The 15,038-nt window shown below is 43.7% G+C and overlaps 1 protein-coding gene across 1 annotated transcript; it reads left to right on the top strand.

Annotated features, from left to right (window-relative positions):
* The first annotated feature begins 669 nt into the window (after positions 1-669).
* On the top strand, positions 670-11,310 carry LOC105014523 (serum albumin 2). Its single transcript, XM_013136846.4, has 14 exons — positions 670-1,376; positions 1,754-1,886; positions 3,387-3,509; positions 4,511-4,599; positions 4,684-4,822; positions 5,150-5,247; positions 5,665-5,794; positions 6,397-6,617; positions 8,535-8,667; positions 9,171-9,274; positions 9,533-9,674; positions 9,868-10,091; positions 10,369-10,501; positions 10,785-11,310. Exons 1-14 carry the CDS (start codon positions 1,258-1,260, stop codon positions 10,827-10,829), a joined length of 1,833 nt encoding a protein of 610 aa, XP_012992300.1. The 5' UTR covers positions 670-1,257; the 3' UTR covers positions 10,830-11,310.
* The last annotated feature ends 3,728 nt before the right edge of the window (positions 11,311-15,038 follow it).

Here is a 15,038-nt window from a genome sequence, read left to right as displayed (position 1 = left end):
CTGGCAACTGACAGCAACGGGGTGATTGTTGCTTACTAATACTAAGTAAAAACACTTTTTTATCGTACAATATTTATAGTCTCTTTTCACAGCATAATGTAGTAGAAAACACGCTATGAGCATTCATAACCCAGTATAACTCATCCAGAGCTATATAGACCTTATGAATGCCTTGTGGCGTAATTACGTTTTAAATCATGTATACAAGCATGCTTTGTACAATACATTATTACAGAAGCTATTCAGCCTGCATTATACATTTTGTGATCTATCTGCTTACCTGCTTACCTATATTTGTCTTGAATTATGAAACATGTGACCTATAGGAAAGCCTTCACTAGCAACTTTCCAAAAACAAATAATATGATTTTTTTTTTTCCCATTTAAATACTTTAGCTGGCTCAGTCCTCAGCGACTTTGACATTTCAAAGGTAAACATTTTGTACTGATCTTCCTGGTGACTGAACCCACAACCACAGGTTTGCCAGCACCATGCTTTACCAGGTCACCCACATGGTACCCTGTGGACATGGACAGTGACAAAAATGGTTGTTTCTTTTGATGTTGTATTTTGTAATGTAATTTACGCCTGTGATGGTGTAATCGTGGCGTTGTACACAGTTCCCTGGTAATCCTGGGTTATCCTAATCCTGGTTTAGTAACAATAAATAAAGGAACTACTTTGATCCATAGTGGGCAACCAAAGGGAGAAGTTGTTTGATCTGTTCAGGATCCACGCTGGACGTATTCTCTGGTGAATGGCACATTTCCATGGGGATAGCTTGAAGTCATAATAGACAGTGGACATTGACCTCCGTACCCCCGGCCACTCACCCCTGAAATCACACACCTTTTTGCCCTTTCATCTCCAATAGGAATCTATATGTGTTGTAGGGTTGGTTTTGGGTTTCCTTAAACTTATGAAATCGCCATTAGCGTATGACCAGGATTGCACACGAACACTGGTTGGCACAGAGTGGTTGTGACAGACAGACACACTGGCCAATGACAGAGCAAAACAAAACTTGCTAATTGAGAGGAAGAGAGACAGGGCAAAAGGAGAAAGACTGAGCTTAATGATTGACAGATTACCAATCTCTTGTGGACATACTATGTAAACAGGAAGCAAGATTTTGGTTCTGGTGTGAGTCCCACCAATTCTGCAAAAGGTATAAAGTCTCCCTGAATCTCTGCTCAGGAGCTCAATCACCTCCTTCCCTCAACCATCACTCCTTTCCACTTGTGCCACTTTTCAACATGCAGTGGTTGGATGTCAGCTGCCTTTTGACGCTGTTTATTTTATCAGCCGGGGCTCAGTCTCAGAATCAGGTCTGTACTGTCTTCACAGAGGCCAAGAAAGATGGATTTGAAGCCATGTGAGTAAAGTAGTATTTTAAAACCTTATCCATCAGTAATTAGAGAAAAAATGGGAATTGAGAAAAATGGGTTAGGTGTGAGACATTTAAGGTCATAAAATGTGTATGTGCACAAAATATTTCAACTTTATATTGGATTTTATTTGGCCTGTTGTACATATCTGGAACATATCTTTGTCTCATTGGAAATTGACTGGATTTCCTCCATGGAGCAGTATATAAATATGTTCACTGCCACACTGCTGCCATATGACTGTGTTTGTGCCTGGCTTGATGTGACTGTTGTACTGTGTGAGAGTGTGTGTGTGTGTGTTTTATGGGTGTTCTCAATGTGTTTGTGTGTGTCTGGCTGTCAACCTGCGTGTGTTTGTGCATAGGGCTCTGGTGGGGTTGGCACAGAACCTCCCCGACAGCTTGCTGGTTGACATGGTGCCACTGGTCCAGCAGGCCTTCTCCATGGGCGTCCTGTGTTGCTCAGACGAACCCCCGAAGGACTGTAACAGAGATGTGGTGAGAGACCGACCACACGTTCGAACACCCTAAGTGGCAGGCTACAATCTCATTGACATTAACAGGATGGGACGGATTGCCTGACATTCTCTGACACAAAGTGGCCTTCTGTGACGGACAAGCGTGCTAGTTCCTGAAGCAGGGTAGCTTCCACAAAACGTCCCACTACCACGCGTGACCCTTGAAACGGCGTCAGTGCTGTGGAATGGGCCTTTTAGTTTACGCCAGAAATGCTGCTCTTGAATCTCTAGAATCAGAGAGTTCTGAAAGAATGTCAGGTCATACGCTTTGAGATAAATCTGCTGAGCACCTGGCTCATGCAGCAAACCAATAATCCAAAACACAGAAGCAATTCGATGTCGGAATGCGTACAAATTTGGTCAATGACCCGACCTAAACCTAGTTAAGATACTGCGGCTGGACCCAAAACATTCACAGCCAGCGGGTCATTGTCAAAATCCTGGAAGAGTGGGTCCCGATTGTTCCACAGCGATGTGAGAGTCTAATCAACTGCAGGAAGCCGGCAGTCATTGTGCCCAAGCAGTTATTGAGTGTTTTTGTGTCAGTCACGTTTTAACAGGGAGGGGGAGCTGTTGGGTGTTCCTGAACTTGTTCATTAAAAAGAGTATACAACTCAAGCGTTATTTAGTCTCTCAGATGGACATTATTAAATATTACATTATGGTTGATAATTGGCCAACATTCAGTGACAAAGATACACAAACATAGAGAAAATGCCTCACCCTGTCTCTCTCTCCCTCTACCCCTGTCTCTCTCTCCTTCTACCCCTGTCTCTCTCTCCCTCTACCACTGTCTCTCTCTCCTTCTACCCCTGTCTCTCTCTCCTTCTACCACTGTCTCTCTCTCCCTCTACCCTCTATCCCTGTCTCTCCCTCTACCCCTGTCTGTCTCTCTCTCCCTCTACCCCTGTCTGTCTCTCTTTCCCTCTACCCCTGTCTCTCCCTCTACCCCTGTCTGTCTCTCTCTCCTTCTACCACTGTGTCTCTCCCTATACACCTGTCTGTCTCTCTCTCCCTCTACCCCTGTCTCTCCCTCTACCCGTCTCTCCCTCTACACCTGTCTGTCTCTCTCCCTCTACCCCTGTCTCTCCCTCCCTCTACACCTGTCTGTCTCTCTCTCCCTCTACCCCTGTCTCTCCCTCTACCCCTGTCTGTCTCTCTCTCCCTCTACCCGTCTCTCCCTTTACACCTGTCTGTCTCTCTCTCCCTCTTCCCCTGTCTCTCCCTCTACCCTTGTCTGTCTCTCTCTTCCTCTACCCCTGTCTGTCTCTCTCTCCCTCTACCCCTGTCTGTCTCTCTCTCCCTCTACCCCTGTTTCTTCCTCCTTCTACAGCTGTCATTCTCTCAGCCTAACTTGCTAGTTCTTATTCATTGTTGTTTACAGATAAAACATTGCCCTCTGTTGGCTAAATGGTGTACTCCCATTGTGTGTGTGTGTGTGTGTCTTTGTGTGTGTGTTTTTGTATTTCCTTGCGGGCAGGCTGACCTATTCCAAAGTGCTGTGTGTTCATCTGAGACCCTAGTGGAGACTAGTAATCTGACTCACTGCTGTGAGAAGACTGGCTCTGAGAGGACAGATTGCTTCGTGGACCACAAAGCTAAGGTAGGACAGGCCACCCGTCCTTCTGAGGTTATTGGGCTGTTACAGACTAGTCAGGGTTGGGCCAGTACAGACTACTTATTGTTGGGCCGGTACAGACTACTTATTGTTGGGGTAGCATAGACTAGTCCGTGTTGGGCTGGCACAGACTAGTCCGTGTTGGGCTGGTACAGACTAGTCCGTGTTGGGCTGGTACAGACTAGTCAGTTTTGGGCTGGTACAGACTACTCATTGTTGGGCTGGTACGAACTTGTCTGAGTTGCGCTAGTACAGACTAATCAGTATTGGGCTGGTACAGACTACTTATTGTTTGGCTGGTACAGACTAGTCAGTGTTGGGCTGGTACAGACTAGTCAGTGTTGGGCTGGTACAAACTACTCATTGTTGGGCTGGTACAGACTAATCAGTATTGGGCTGGTACAGACTACTCATTGTTGGGTTGGTACAGACTAGTCAGTGTTGGGCTGGTACAGACTAGTCAGTGTTGGGCTGGTACAGACTAGTCAGTGTTGGGCTGGTACAAACTACTCATTGTTGGGCTGGTACAGACTAATCAGTATTGGGCTGGTACAGACTACTTATTGTTTGGCTGGTACACACTAGTCAGGGTTGGGCTGGTACAGACTAGTCAGTGTTGGGCTGGTACAGACTAGTCAGTGTTGGGCTGGTACAAACTACTCATTGTTGGGCTGGTACAGACTAATCAGTATTGGGCTGGTACAGACTACTCATTGTTGGATTGGTACAGACTAGTCATTGTTGGGCTGGTACAGACTACTCATTGTTGGGCTGGTACAGACTACTCATTGTTGGGCTGGTACAGACTAATCAGTGTTGGGCTGGTGAAGACTAGCTGGTGTTGGGCAGATGTAGGAGAGCTTGGAGCTAGTCCCAGCCCACTTTGCCCCCCTAATACCCAAATGGGGTTAAATGGGGTTAATGTTATCATGTTTGACAGAAATTGCCAAAGTGAAAAGAGCTTTATTGAAATTGATTGATGGTAGATTCCCCGGGATTTGTCCTTTACCTCGGAGTCGCCTGCTGCAGACCAGTGTGAAGACTTCAAGAAAGACCGGAAGGGTTTCATCGAGAGGTAGGTGTCTACACCGGGGTGTCTACACATCTGAGGCTGCTACGTGTTTCCAGGGGTTCCTGAGCGGCAGTGTGTGTGTCACAGGTTTATCTTCAGGTTCTCCAAGCGTAACCCGATGCTGCCCCCACATGTCATCCTGGCCATCACTAAGGCATATGGGGAGGTTCTGGCTACCTGCTGTGGAAAGGAGGAGGCTGAGGCCCAGACCTGCTTCCAAACCAAGGTCAGGAGGGGTAACAAGGTCAGGAGGGGTAACAAGGTCAGGAGGGGTACCAAGGTCAGGAGGGGTAACAAGGTCAGGAGGGGTAACAAGATTAGGAGGGGACCCAAATGGCTCCCTGTTATCAATTAACCACTTTTTACCAAAACTGTATGAGGGAACATGTTGCGAAAGGTGAAACAATGCCACAGTGTTTTATTTTATGTATTATTTGAAAATGAGGAGAGAAAGTGGAGCACTTTATATTCCTGGGATGTCAACCCCAGACATGTTTTCCTATCACTAAGAATGTCAGCATTGAAGACTAAGTAAACATTCTCTATATTGCAGAAACCTACCTTTCAATATGCCGTCAGAAACCGTGTCAATGAAATCAAGGCCCTTTGCATCACCCAAAATAAATACGGGGACCGAATCGTCAAGGCCAAGTAAGACATGCCAATCATTAAAACAAAGATTGTGGCTGTGTTGAAGTGTATGAATGTATGCTTGTTATGTTTAGATAACCAAAGAGTATCCGTACACAAGAAGTCACGTTCAGTCAAAGCGCGACAGTGATTAGCCAATGGGCTTACAGTACTGGGATGTGTATTGCAGGTAGGGATGTCTGTAAGTAGAGGTATGACCGGAAGTTCCTTTGAGATTGTGTTGAAATTGAGTGCGATGACATCGAGTATGAAGACCGAGTCTGTAACCTCATGAACAATAGACTATCAAATGCTACAATTAATAATCGAATTACTCTCTCCCTTGACGACCGGGTATGCAATCATTATTTCAACCACTATACGAAACGGCTGATTTCACTCCTGTGGCTTGACTCTCCCGTCCGTCTGCCGTGACAGGAAGTTAATCCAGTACAGTCAGAAGATGCCCCAGGCGTCGTTCCCGGAGATGAGCAGCATCGTGGACAAGATCGTCATGACTACGGCCCCCTGCTGCAGCGGGGACATGGTTACATGTATGAAATGGAGGGTGACTATCACATTCCTCTCTTCATTTCCTGGTTACATGTATGAAATGGAGGGTGACTATCACATTCCTCTTTTCATTTCCTGGTTACATGTATGAAATGGAGGATGACTATCACATTCCTCTCTTCATTTCCTGATTACATGTATGAAATGGAGGGTGACTATCACATTCCTCTCTTCATTTCCTGATTACATGTATGAAATGGAGGGTGACTATCACATTCCTCTTTTCATTTCCTGGTACATGTATGAAATGGAGGGTGACTATCACATTCCTCTCTTCATTTCCTGATTACATGTATGAAATGGAGGGTGACTATCACATTCCCCTCTTCATTTCCTGGTTACATGTATGAAATGGAGGGTGACTATCACATTCCTCTCTTCATTTCCTGGTTACATGTATGAAATGGAGGGTGACTATCACATTCCTCTCTTCATTTCCTGGTTACATGTATGAAATGGAGGGTGACTATCACATTCCTCTCTTCATTTCCTGTCAGACATTCTCTTGGCCCTGCTCGCTCAGCCTCTCACCTCGTCACTGCCTGATAGAGTACATGTGTCCGTCTGCATGTGTGTGTGTCCTCTCCCCTCCTACAGAAGATCCTGATGGATGAGGTGTGCGGCAACCGGAGTGTGTTGTCTCGCGTGGCCGGTTTAAAGGCGTGTTGTAAGGAACACGCGATTGACCGGGGCTCCTGTGTTGAGGCCATGAAGCCTGACGCCAAGCCGGAGAGTCTGTCAGTGTACTATGACCTACACACCCACATAGCCCAGATCTGCCTCACCTTCACCAAGACCCCTGACGCAGCCCTGGCACAGTGCGTAACGTCTCATACACGCACGCACACACACTCACAATTAAAAATAATAGCTGAACCAATATTTTTACTAGGTGTGTATGCCCAGAACCCACACATACAGTTGTGCTCAAAAGTTTGCATACCCTTGGAGAATTGGTAATATATGTACCATTTGTAAAGAAAACATGAGTGAGCAGACATGTCTTTTATTTCTTATGGGATTCACATTCAACTGTAGGTCATAACAGAATTGCACAATCATTAAAAACAACATGGCAACAAAGAAAATAATTAACTGACCCCTGTTCAAAAGTCTGCATACCCTTTGTTCTTAATACTGTGTATTGCCCCCTTTAGCATTAATGACAGCGTGCAGTCTTTTGTAATAGTGGTCTATGAGGCCCCAAATTCTTGCAGGTGGTCTAGCTGCCCATTCGTCTTGACAAAATGCCTCCAGGTCATGCAAAGTCTTTGGTCGTCTTGCATGAACGGCACGTTTGAGATCTCCCCAGAGTGGCTCGATTATATTAAGGTCAGGAGACTGTGATGGCCACTCCAGAACCTTCACCTTTTTCTGCTGTAACCACTGTAGGGTCAACTTGGCCTTGTGCTTAGGGTAATTGTCGTGCTGGAAAGTCCAAGAGCATCCCATTCGCAGCTTTCGTGCAGAAGAATGCAAATTGTCTGCCAGGATTTTCTGATAACAGGCTGCATTCATCTTGCCACAAATGTTCACAAGATCCCCGTGCCTTTAGCACTCACACACCCCCAAAACATCAGTGAGCCACCACCAAGCTTCACAGTGGGGATGGTATTCTGTTCACTAAAGGCCTTGTTGACCCCTCTCCAAACAAAGCATTTATGGTTGTGACCATAAGCTTTATTTTGGTCTTGTCCCTCCAAATTACAGTGTGCCAGAATATTTGAGGCGTGTCAAGGTGTTGTCAGGCATATTGTAACCAGGCTTTTTTGTGGCATTGGCGTCGTATAGGCTTCTTTCTGGCAACTCAACAATGCAGCTCATTTTTGTTCAAATATCGTCATGTTGTGCTCCTTGAAACATCCTCACCGTCTTTTTCCAGTGCAGCCTGTGTTTCTCCTGAGGTTACCTGTGGGTTTTTCTTTGTATCCCAAACAATTCTTTTGGCAGTATTTCTTGATCTACCTGACCTTGGCTTGGTATCAAGAGATTCATGAATTCTCCACTTCTTAATAAGTGATTGAACAGTACAGACTGGCATTTGCAAGGATTTGGATATCTTTTTATATCCTTTTCCATCTTTATAAAGTTCAAGTACCTTGTACCTTATTTTCTGCTCCCCATGGCTCAGTATCTAGCCTGCTCAGTGCATCCACGTGAGAGCTAACAAACTCATTGACTGTTTATACACAGACACTAATTGCAATTTAAAAAGCCTCAGGTGTGGGAAATTAACCTTTAATTGCCATTTTCCTCTGTGTGTGTCAGCTTGTGTGTCTGTAACAAGGCCAAACATTCAAGGTTATGTAAACATTTGATCAGGGCCATTTGGGTGATTTCTGTTATCATTATGATTTAAAAAGGAGCCAAACAACTATCTGATGATAAATGGCTTCATATGATCACTATCCTTCAATATAAGACATTTTTTTTCATGATCAATCATATTTTCAAAGTCATTGCCAAAATTTCACAATTTCTGCCAGGGTATGCAAAGTTATGAGCACAACTGTGTCAAGACCCAGGAGCAATTGGGGTTCTCAGAGGCAGAACGATTTTTCACCTTGTCAACTCAAACAAACAAGCGTTTCTGTATTGGGTGTCCTGATTGGCTGTTTGACTGAGCTTCTTAGTATGGCCTGTCCTGCTTGGCTATTTGACTGAACATTTTAGTGTTGCGTGTCCTGCCTGGCTGTTTGACTGCGTGTTTCTCTGTGGGCTGTCCTGATTGGCAGGTTGATCTATGAGATCTCTGTGCGTCACCCTGAGTCCTCCCAGCAGGTAATCCTACGCTTCGTCAAGGAGGCTGAGCAGGCCTTCCTCCGATGCTGTCAGAGGGAGGACCAAGCAGGATGTGTCAAAACAGCTGTATGTATCACCCATCCCATATAACAGCTGTATGTATCACCCATCCCATATAACAGCTGTATGTATCACCCATCCCATATAACAGCTGTATGTATCACCCATCCCATATAACAGCTGTATGTATCACCCATCCCATATAACAGCTGTATGTATCACCCATCCCATATAACAGCTGTATGTATCACCCATCCCATATAACAGCTGTATGTATCACCCATCCCATATAACAGCTGTATGTATCACCCATCCCATATTATGTTTTATACAGAAGCAGCCACACTTTATTGTCCCACACCCTAACGCCAACCCATAAAACATTATCATATATAATATCTGTTTTTAAATCAGATTCCTTCTATCATAATGAGTAGCTTTGCCTCAACTATCTTGGCTGTGCTAGTGGCGGTAGGCTGTAGCTTAGCATGGTATAACTGTAAGCATTTCTGCTGTCCCTTATTGTGACATCACACCAATCCAATGGCTGGTTCTGCGTGTCTCCCCAGATGGCAGGATGTGACATCAATAAGAAGATCACTGAGGAGATCGAATACTACAAGAAGATGTGTGCCGCAGAGGCTACCCTGAAAGATGACAACTTTGAGAAGAGGTGAGAGGTCATGCACTCACACAGGCGGGTCAAAGGTCATAGATGGTATAACAGTCAAAGTAGATGTACACTCGCATAGGTTGTGCAGTCAGAAGCATTTAGTTTTACCGACACATATTGTTATGATTGAATTTTGTATGATCATAATTCATGTGTTCCTAATCCTTAAAATATTACTATTTTATGGTTAATTCTTAACTTTTTCTCCTTTTTCTCCTCATGCACTGCCCCCTACCTCCTACTCCGCCTGTTTTCCAGTATGATAGTGTATTACACCAGAATAATGCCTCAGGCCTCGTTTGCCCAGCTTCACATGGTGTCTCAGACTCTGGCGGATGTCTTTCACGGCTGCTGCAATGACGAGCCTAATGGTTTCCTCCTGCCCTGCGCAGAGGAGAAGGTCTGACACACACAAACACACATACACACATATACACACACTCTTACAAACACATTCACATACACTCACACACACACACACACATATACACACCCTCACACACACACTCTCACACGCCACTAAAATATTCGCTATGAGTCGGATATAATTTGACACCCTGCAATCCCCTTGGTCAACGGTGTCCTCTCCACAGTTGACCAACATCCTTGACGCCATATGCAACGACTACGACTACTCAAGCTTCAACCCCCGCATTGCCCACTGCTGCAACCAGTCCTACTCCACCAGGAGGCCCTGCTTCCTGGCCCTCCACCCCGACGCAGACTTCACCCCGCCGGGCCTGGTTTCCAACACCTTCCCTATGGGCCCTGAGCTCTGCACCGACGACCGCAAGAAGCTCCTGTTGTCTGGGAAGAGGTGAGTGAGACATGTGTTTACACAATGGCACGAAACGAAAACATGAACACACACACAGGCGTTAAAAATCCGTCTGCCTGCCTGCGTGTGTGTGTCTGTCTGTCAATCAATCAATCAAATGTATTTATAAAGCCCTTTTTACATCAGCAGTTGTCACAAAGTGCTTTTACAAAACACCCCGCCTGACACCCCAAGGAGCAAGCAACAACAGTGTTGAAGCACAGTGGCTAGGAAAAACTCCCTAAGCTCCCTCCTTTATGTGTCAATGTGTCGTCAGGCTGTTGTATGGTTTAGTGAGACATAAGACCAACATCACGGAGGATCATCTGAAGACCATCTCTGCTAACTACCATGCAATGAGGGAAATGTGCTGTGCCACAGAAGATCACGGTGCATGCTTCACACAGGAGGTAAAGTCCTCAGCGAACACACATTCATAGAATGGGCCGAACGGGCTGCCCAACTTCAGTCAACGATGACAGGATATGGACTTGCAGGTGTATCCATATGAGGATAATCAGGAAGTAAAAGCAGGATGTGTATACCCATATAAGGATAATCAGGAAGTAAAAGCAGAATGTGTGCCTATCAGTCAATACTGTGATTTGTATAATTGACTGAGTTGACATTACAGTACTATACAGTCCATTCCAGTCATACTAATTACAGAAAATTATGTTTTTTCTCAAACAGGCACCAAAGCTGGTATCTGAGAGTGCAAAGCTGGTCAACGTTTAAGATTTCATTTGTAGATTTCAGATTCCATCTACCTCCAAATATCCTTCATACTGGTTCTCAACCAGAGATGCAAGGTCCCCTGGGGGTCCCTGCCCAATCTCCATGGGGGTTTCTTAAGGGCCTCAGGGGTCAAGTCAAGCTTTATTTATACACCAAACGGGTGCAAGATGCCTTGCAGGAAAACAAATGAAAACATTTAAAACGACTGGTGTGATGTTCAGATGCACACAAGTGGGAGGATTGGGGTTCCCCAGAGAGCAGCATGTACTTCCTGGTACGGTAACCGAAAAAGGTTGAAAACCAAAAACTGGACATTGGTCATCCACTCATATGAGCTTCTCTTTCAGGATTCAGTTATTAGCAAATAAGCCTTTTAGTCTTCTCTGTCTACAATCAACTCACACACACTGGTTAATTTTTGACAAACAATTAAGACACCTTTCAATCAAATATGAGAATAAATTGAAGATTGTTTATTGATGTTTGTTTTATTTCTATTTGATTCTCGCACCATTCCTTGTCCATGCTAATAGCCAATAATTTTAAATGATTTATGAATAATTATTGGTACAGCTGTTCTTGCACCCAATCAATCAATCAAATGTATTTATAAAGCCCTTTTTACAACAGCAGTTGTCACAAAGTGCTTTACAGAGACACCCGGCCTTAATCCCCAAGGAGCAAACAACAGTAGTGTTGAATTTCCCAAGGTGCTGACAGAAATAAATTCAAAATAATTCACATGAATGATAAGTACAATCCATATTGTTGTCTGCTTGCTTGCAAGCGTTGTGACCGCTGTGCTCTGACTGCCCTCTTGCGGCCAATGTAGCACATGACATGGAGCGCCATGGTAGCTGTATCATAAACGGCATAGCAGCTAAATTAAACCCTGGTCACATGGCTGCAGCTCCAGAGCCTTCTGCCTCACTGGAAAATCAGAACACTAAACCCTTGGCCCGAATACCGTGGTTTATGACAGTGAGTGAATGACCTTGTGACTGAACGAGCGATTGGGCAAGTATGCTAGCGACCAAGAGAGTGAATGAGTGGCTGACTAAGTGTGGTCTGGACAAAGTGGGGTGGATAAATCAAGAGAAGCCCCATACATAATAAACAAAGTACAACTAACCATCAGCGGATTACTGAATGAAAGAGTTAATGGGTCTATGTGGCTATGAAAAACGATGTAAACACCCAATTAAAAGTTGCATTGGACAAATGTCCAATTATCGTCTATTATACGGTCATGTCGATAGGACGTGTGTCATGTTGGCCTGCTGTTGTCTAGTGATAGAAACACACAAACTGTTGGTCAAGAGATGTCCAATACAATACAGCTGATCGTCTGTGGTAAAAAACATGCTGGCTAAAGGTTGGTTTGACAAAACAGACAGGGAGAGTGTGTGAGGCAGTGTCCTGGTAGATAAGAGGTTTGAGGGCGGTCGGGGTCTGTAAGCCTGTGGTCGTGGCCCTGTGCGAAGACAGTATTTACCACAAAAATACACTTAAACTGCCCTGCAACCGGTAATTATAGTGGGGAACTCTGAATACGCCACTGCCACCCCAACTGTCTCTCCACACCAGGATAAGTACACAGTATACCCAGGCCTCTAACAATGGGGATCATGAGCTTTCTGTCCGGTTTCATCAGGCTATCAATCGCTAAAACAGCACAGCGGAGTGAATTAGGATTCATATCGACTCATATTACAGCACAGCAGAGTGAATTAGGATTCATATCAACTCACATTACAGCACAGCCATGTTCAGATTATAGAGATGGTTGGAGGACCTATACATTGAATGAAGATGTATTACACCATATTAGGTGATACACATTTTCAATACAGATGAAATATGGAGATTTGCAGGCTGTAGTGATCTGATAGCAGCTCAGATGGTTGTTTTTAATGGAGTGAGGAGTGACAACAGACATTTCAGAGTCAGTTCATTACAGTCGTTGGCCGCGGAGTAATGAAAATAATGATGGCCAAAGGACGGGTTGACTTCAGGAATTACCTGTTTAAGGCACCTGTTTGAGTGCATATTTCCACTGAGTAGGCAGACATTGAGAAGCAAACAGAGGTGAAGTGGGGATTTGCCTCAGGGGGGCTGAGTGGGTATCAGTGAGTCTGGCCATGCTTATCCAGTGAGGGCCAGTTTACCATAGCGTGCAACTGACCTTTACACGGGAATCAACGGAAGCAAAAAAAAATTCTTAACATTAGAAGTCACCATATGCCACCATATTTCACAACAGATATGAGGTTGTTTTCTGCATACGCATCCCTCTTTTGACACCAGACCAATCCTTGTCGGTCAGGGGCTCCCTAGCATTCGAAGACCTCCTAGTGGTTGGGGGCCCTAAGCGACCGCTTATTTTGCTTATGCCTGACCTTTATGAGAATCCTTAGCAGTGACTATCATATATAAGTATATATCACTGGTTTGAAATAAACATTTGCTCTAAGCAAAATGTCCCTTTATATTTTAGCATGCAATATAGTTCTCTACATGGGTTGTTCATTTACTCAGACTTTTTTTGATTATTAATGTTGCCAATCTTTTTGGATATTGACTTTATTGGTCCCGACAATTATTAAGAGTTGAACATGGTTGAGATCTGAGAAAGAACTGCATTACATTTGTTTGTAATTAATATTCTAGGGTTGTGTGTGTGTGTTCCTGCTTTACTATGTTAGTGAGGACGAAAGGTTAATTAACATGGACTGAAAGTCCTCACTACGATAGTAAAACAAGAAAAATCTTACAGAGTGAGGACAGTTAGCCAGTTCTTACTTTGACAAGAAGCTTTGTCTGACTTCAGGTTAGATTAACCACAGGAACGTTTTCCACTTCACCTCAGTCCATCTTAAATGAGCTCGGGCCCAGAGAAGGCAACAGCATCTCTGGATCTTCTTTATTTCTGGTTTCTTCTTTGCATGGTAGAGTTTTAACTTGCGTTTGTGGATGCAGCAACAAACTGTGTTCTCAATCACTTGTTTTCGGAAGCCCATGCAGTGATTTCCACTATAGAATTGTGTCTGTTTTAATGCAGTGCCATGGCCATCCAATATTGGTTTTCGGCCTTGTCCCTTGCATACAGAGATTTCTCTGGATTCTCTGAATCTTTTAATAATATTATGTACCGTAGAAGATGAGATCCCTAAACTCTTTGCAATTTTACATTAAGAAATGTTATTCTTAAATTGTTGCATATTTCCCTGTGCAGTCTTTCACAGAATGAAGAACACCTTTCTGTCTTTACAGTACTTAAACAACTTTTCCAGTCTTTTGTTACCACTGTCCCAGCAATTTTGAAATGTGTTACTAGCATTATATTCAGAGTGGGCATATATTTTTCAAAAAACAATAGCATTTCTCAGTTTCAACATTTGATATGTTGTCTTTGTAATATTTTCTATTGAATACAGGGTTTTAACGATTGGCACATCATTGCATTCTGTTTTTGTTTACACTTTACACATCATCCCAACTTTTTGGAAATGGGGTTGTATATAAAAATATAAATTATTATTTCCTTTATGGACTTGAATAGTCCTAGTTAAGAGTAGGAAAGATTTAGAGACAAAACACTGGCAACAATGTTTGAAATCTTCCATCTATTGATTTGAATGTGTTCAACAGATTAAAAAACACAGAAGAGGGTTTCCTGTAACTAGGAGAATGTTGTTATATTTGCTATGGGCATGTCAACATGTGGCTGGAGTATAGCACACCCACAGAGAGACACACAGATGCATTCAGACAGACAGGAACACACGTGTGCACGCACACACACATATTATATAAACACTCAAGGTGGTTGTTGTTGTGACCTAATGGAAACAATATAGAATTGTCAAATAATTATTATGGTTTAGGTATTTATGTTCATTTTGAAATAAAATAGCTTTCCTGATCTAAATAAGGAATATGCACATTATGCCTATTTTAGCTGGCCAATTATATCCCACATTCTCTAATTTTATTTTATATGAAGGAGTGGGCTGGTAATCGGGCATTTTTGGGAAAATTACAGATGGGTTTTTCCAGTTTTAGCCGTTAGAAAGTGCCAGGGATGATTTCTGTCCATAATCACAAGTTTTGAATCATAGATTTGGGAGAGGACTTGACTGGATTTCTTATGGCCTATAAGAAATATACTACTTAATAAACAACACTCCTGATTAAGTCCACAGCTAG

The sequence above is a fragment of the Esox lucius genome, chromosome 13 (assembly GCF_011004845.1).
Source record: "Esox lucius isolate fEsoLuc1 chromosome 13, fEsoLuc1.pri, whole genome shotgun sequence".
NCBI lineage: Eukaryota > Metazoa > Chordata > Actinopteri > Esociformes > Esocidae > Esox > Esox lucius.
Note: the sequence above shows the minus strand (reverse complement) of the source record. Positions and strands in the feature narration are given on the sequence as shown.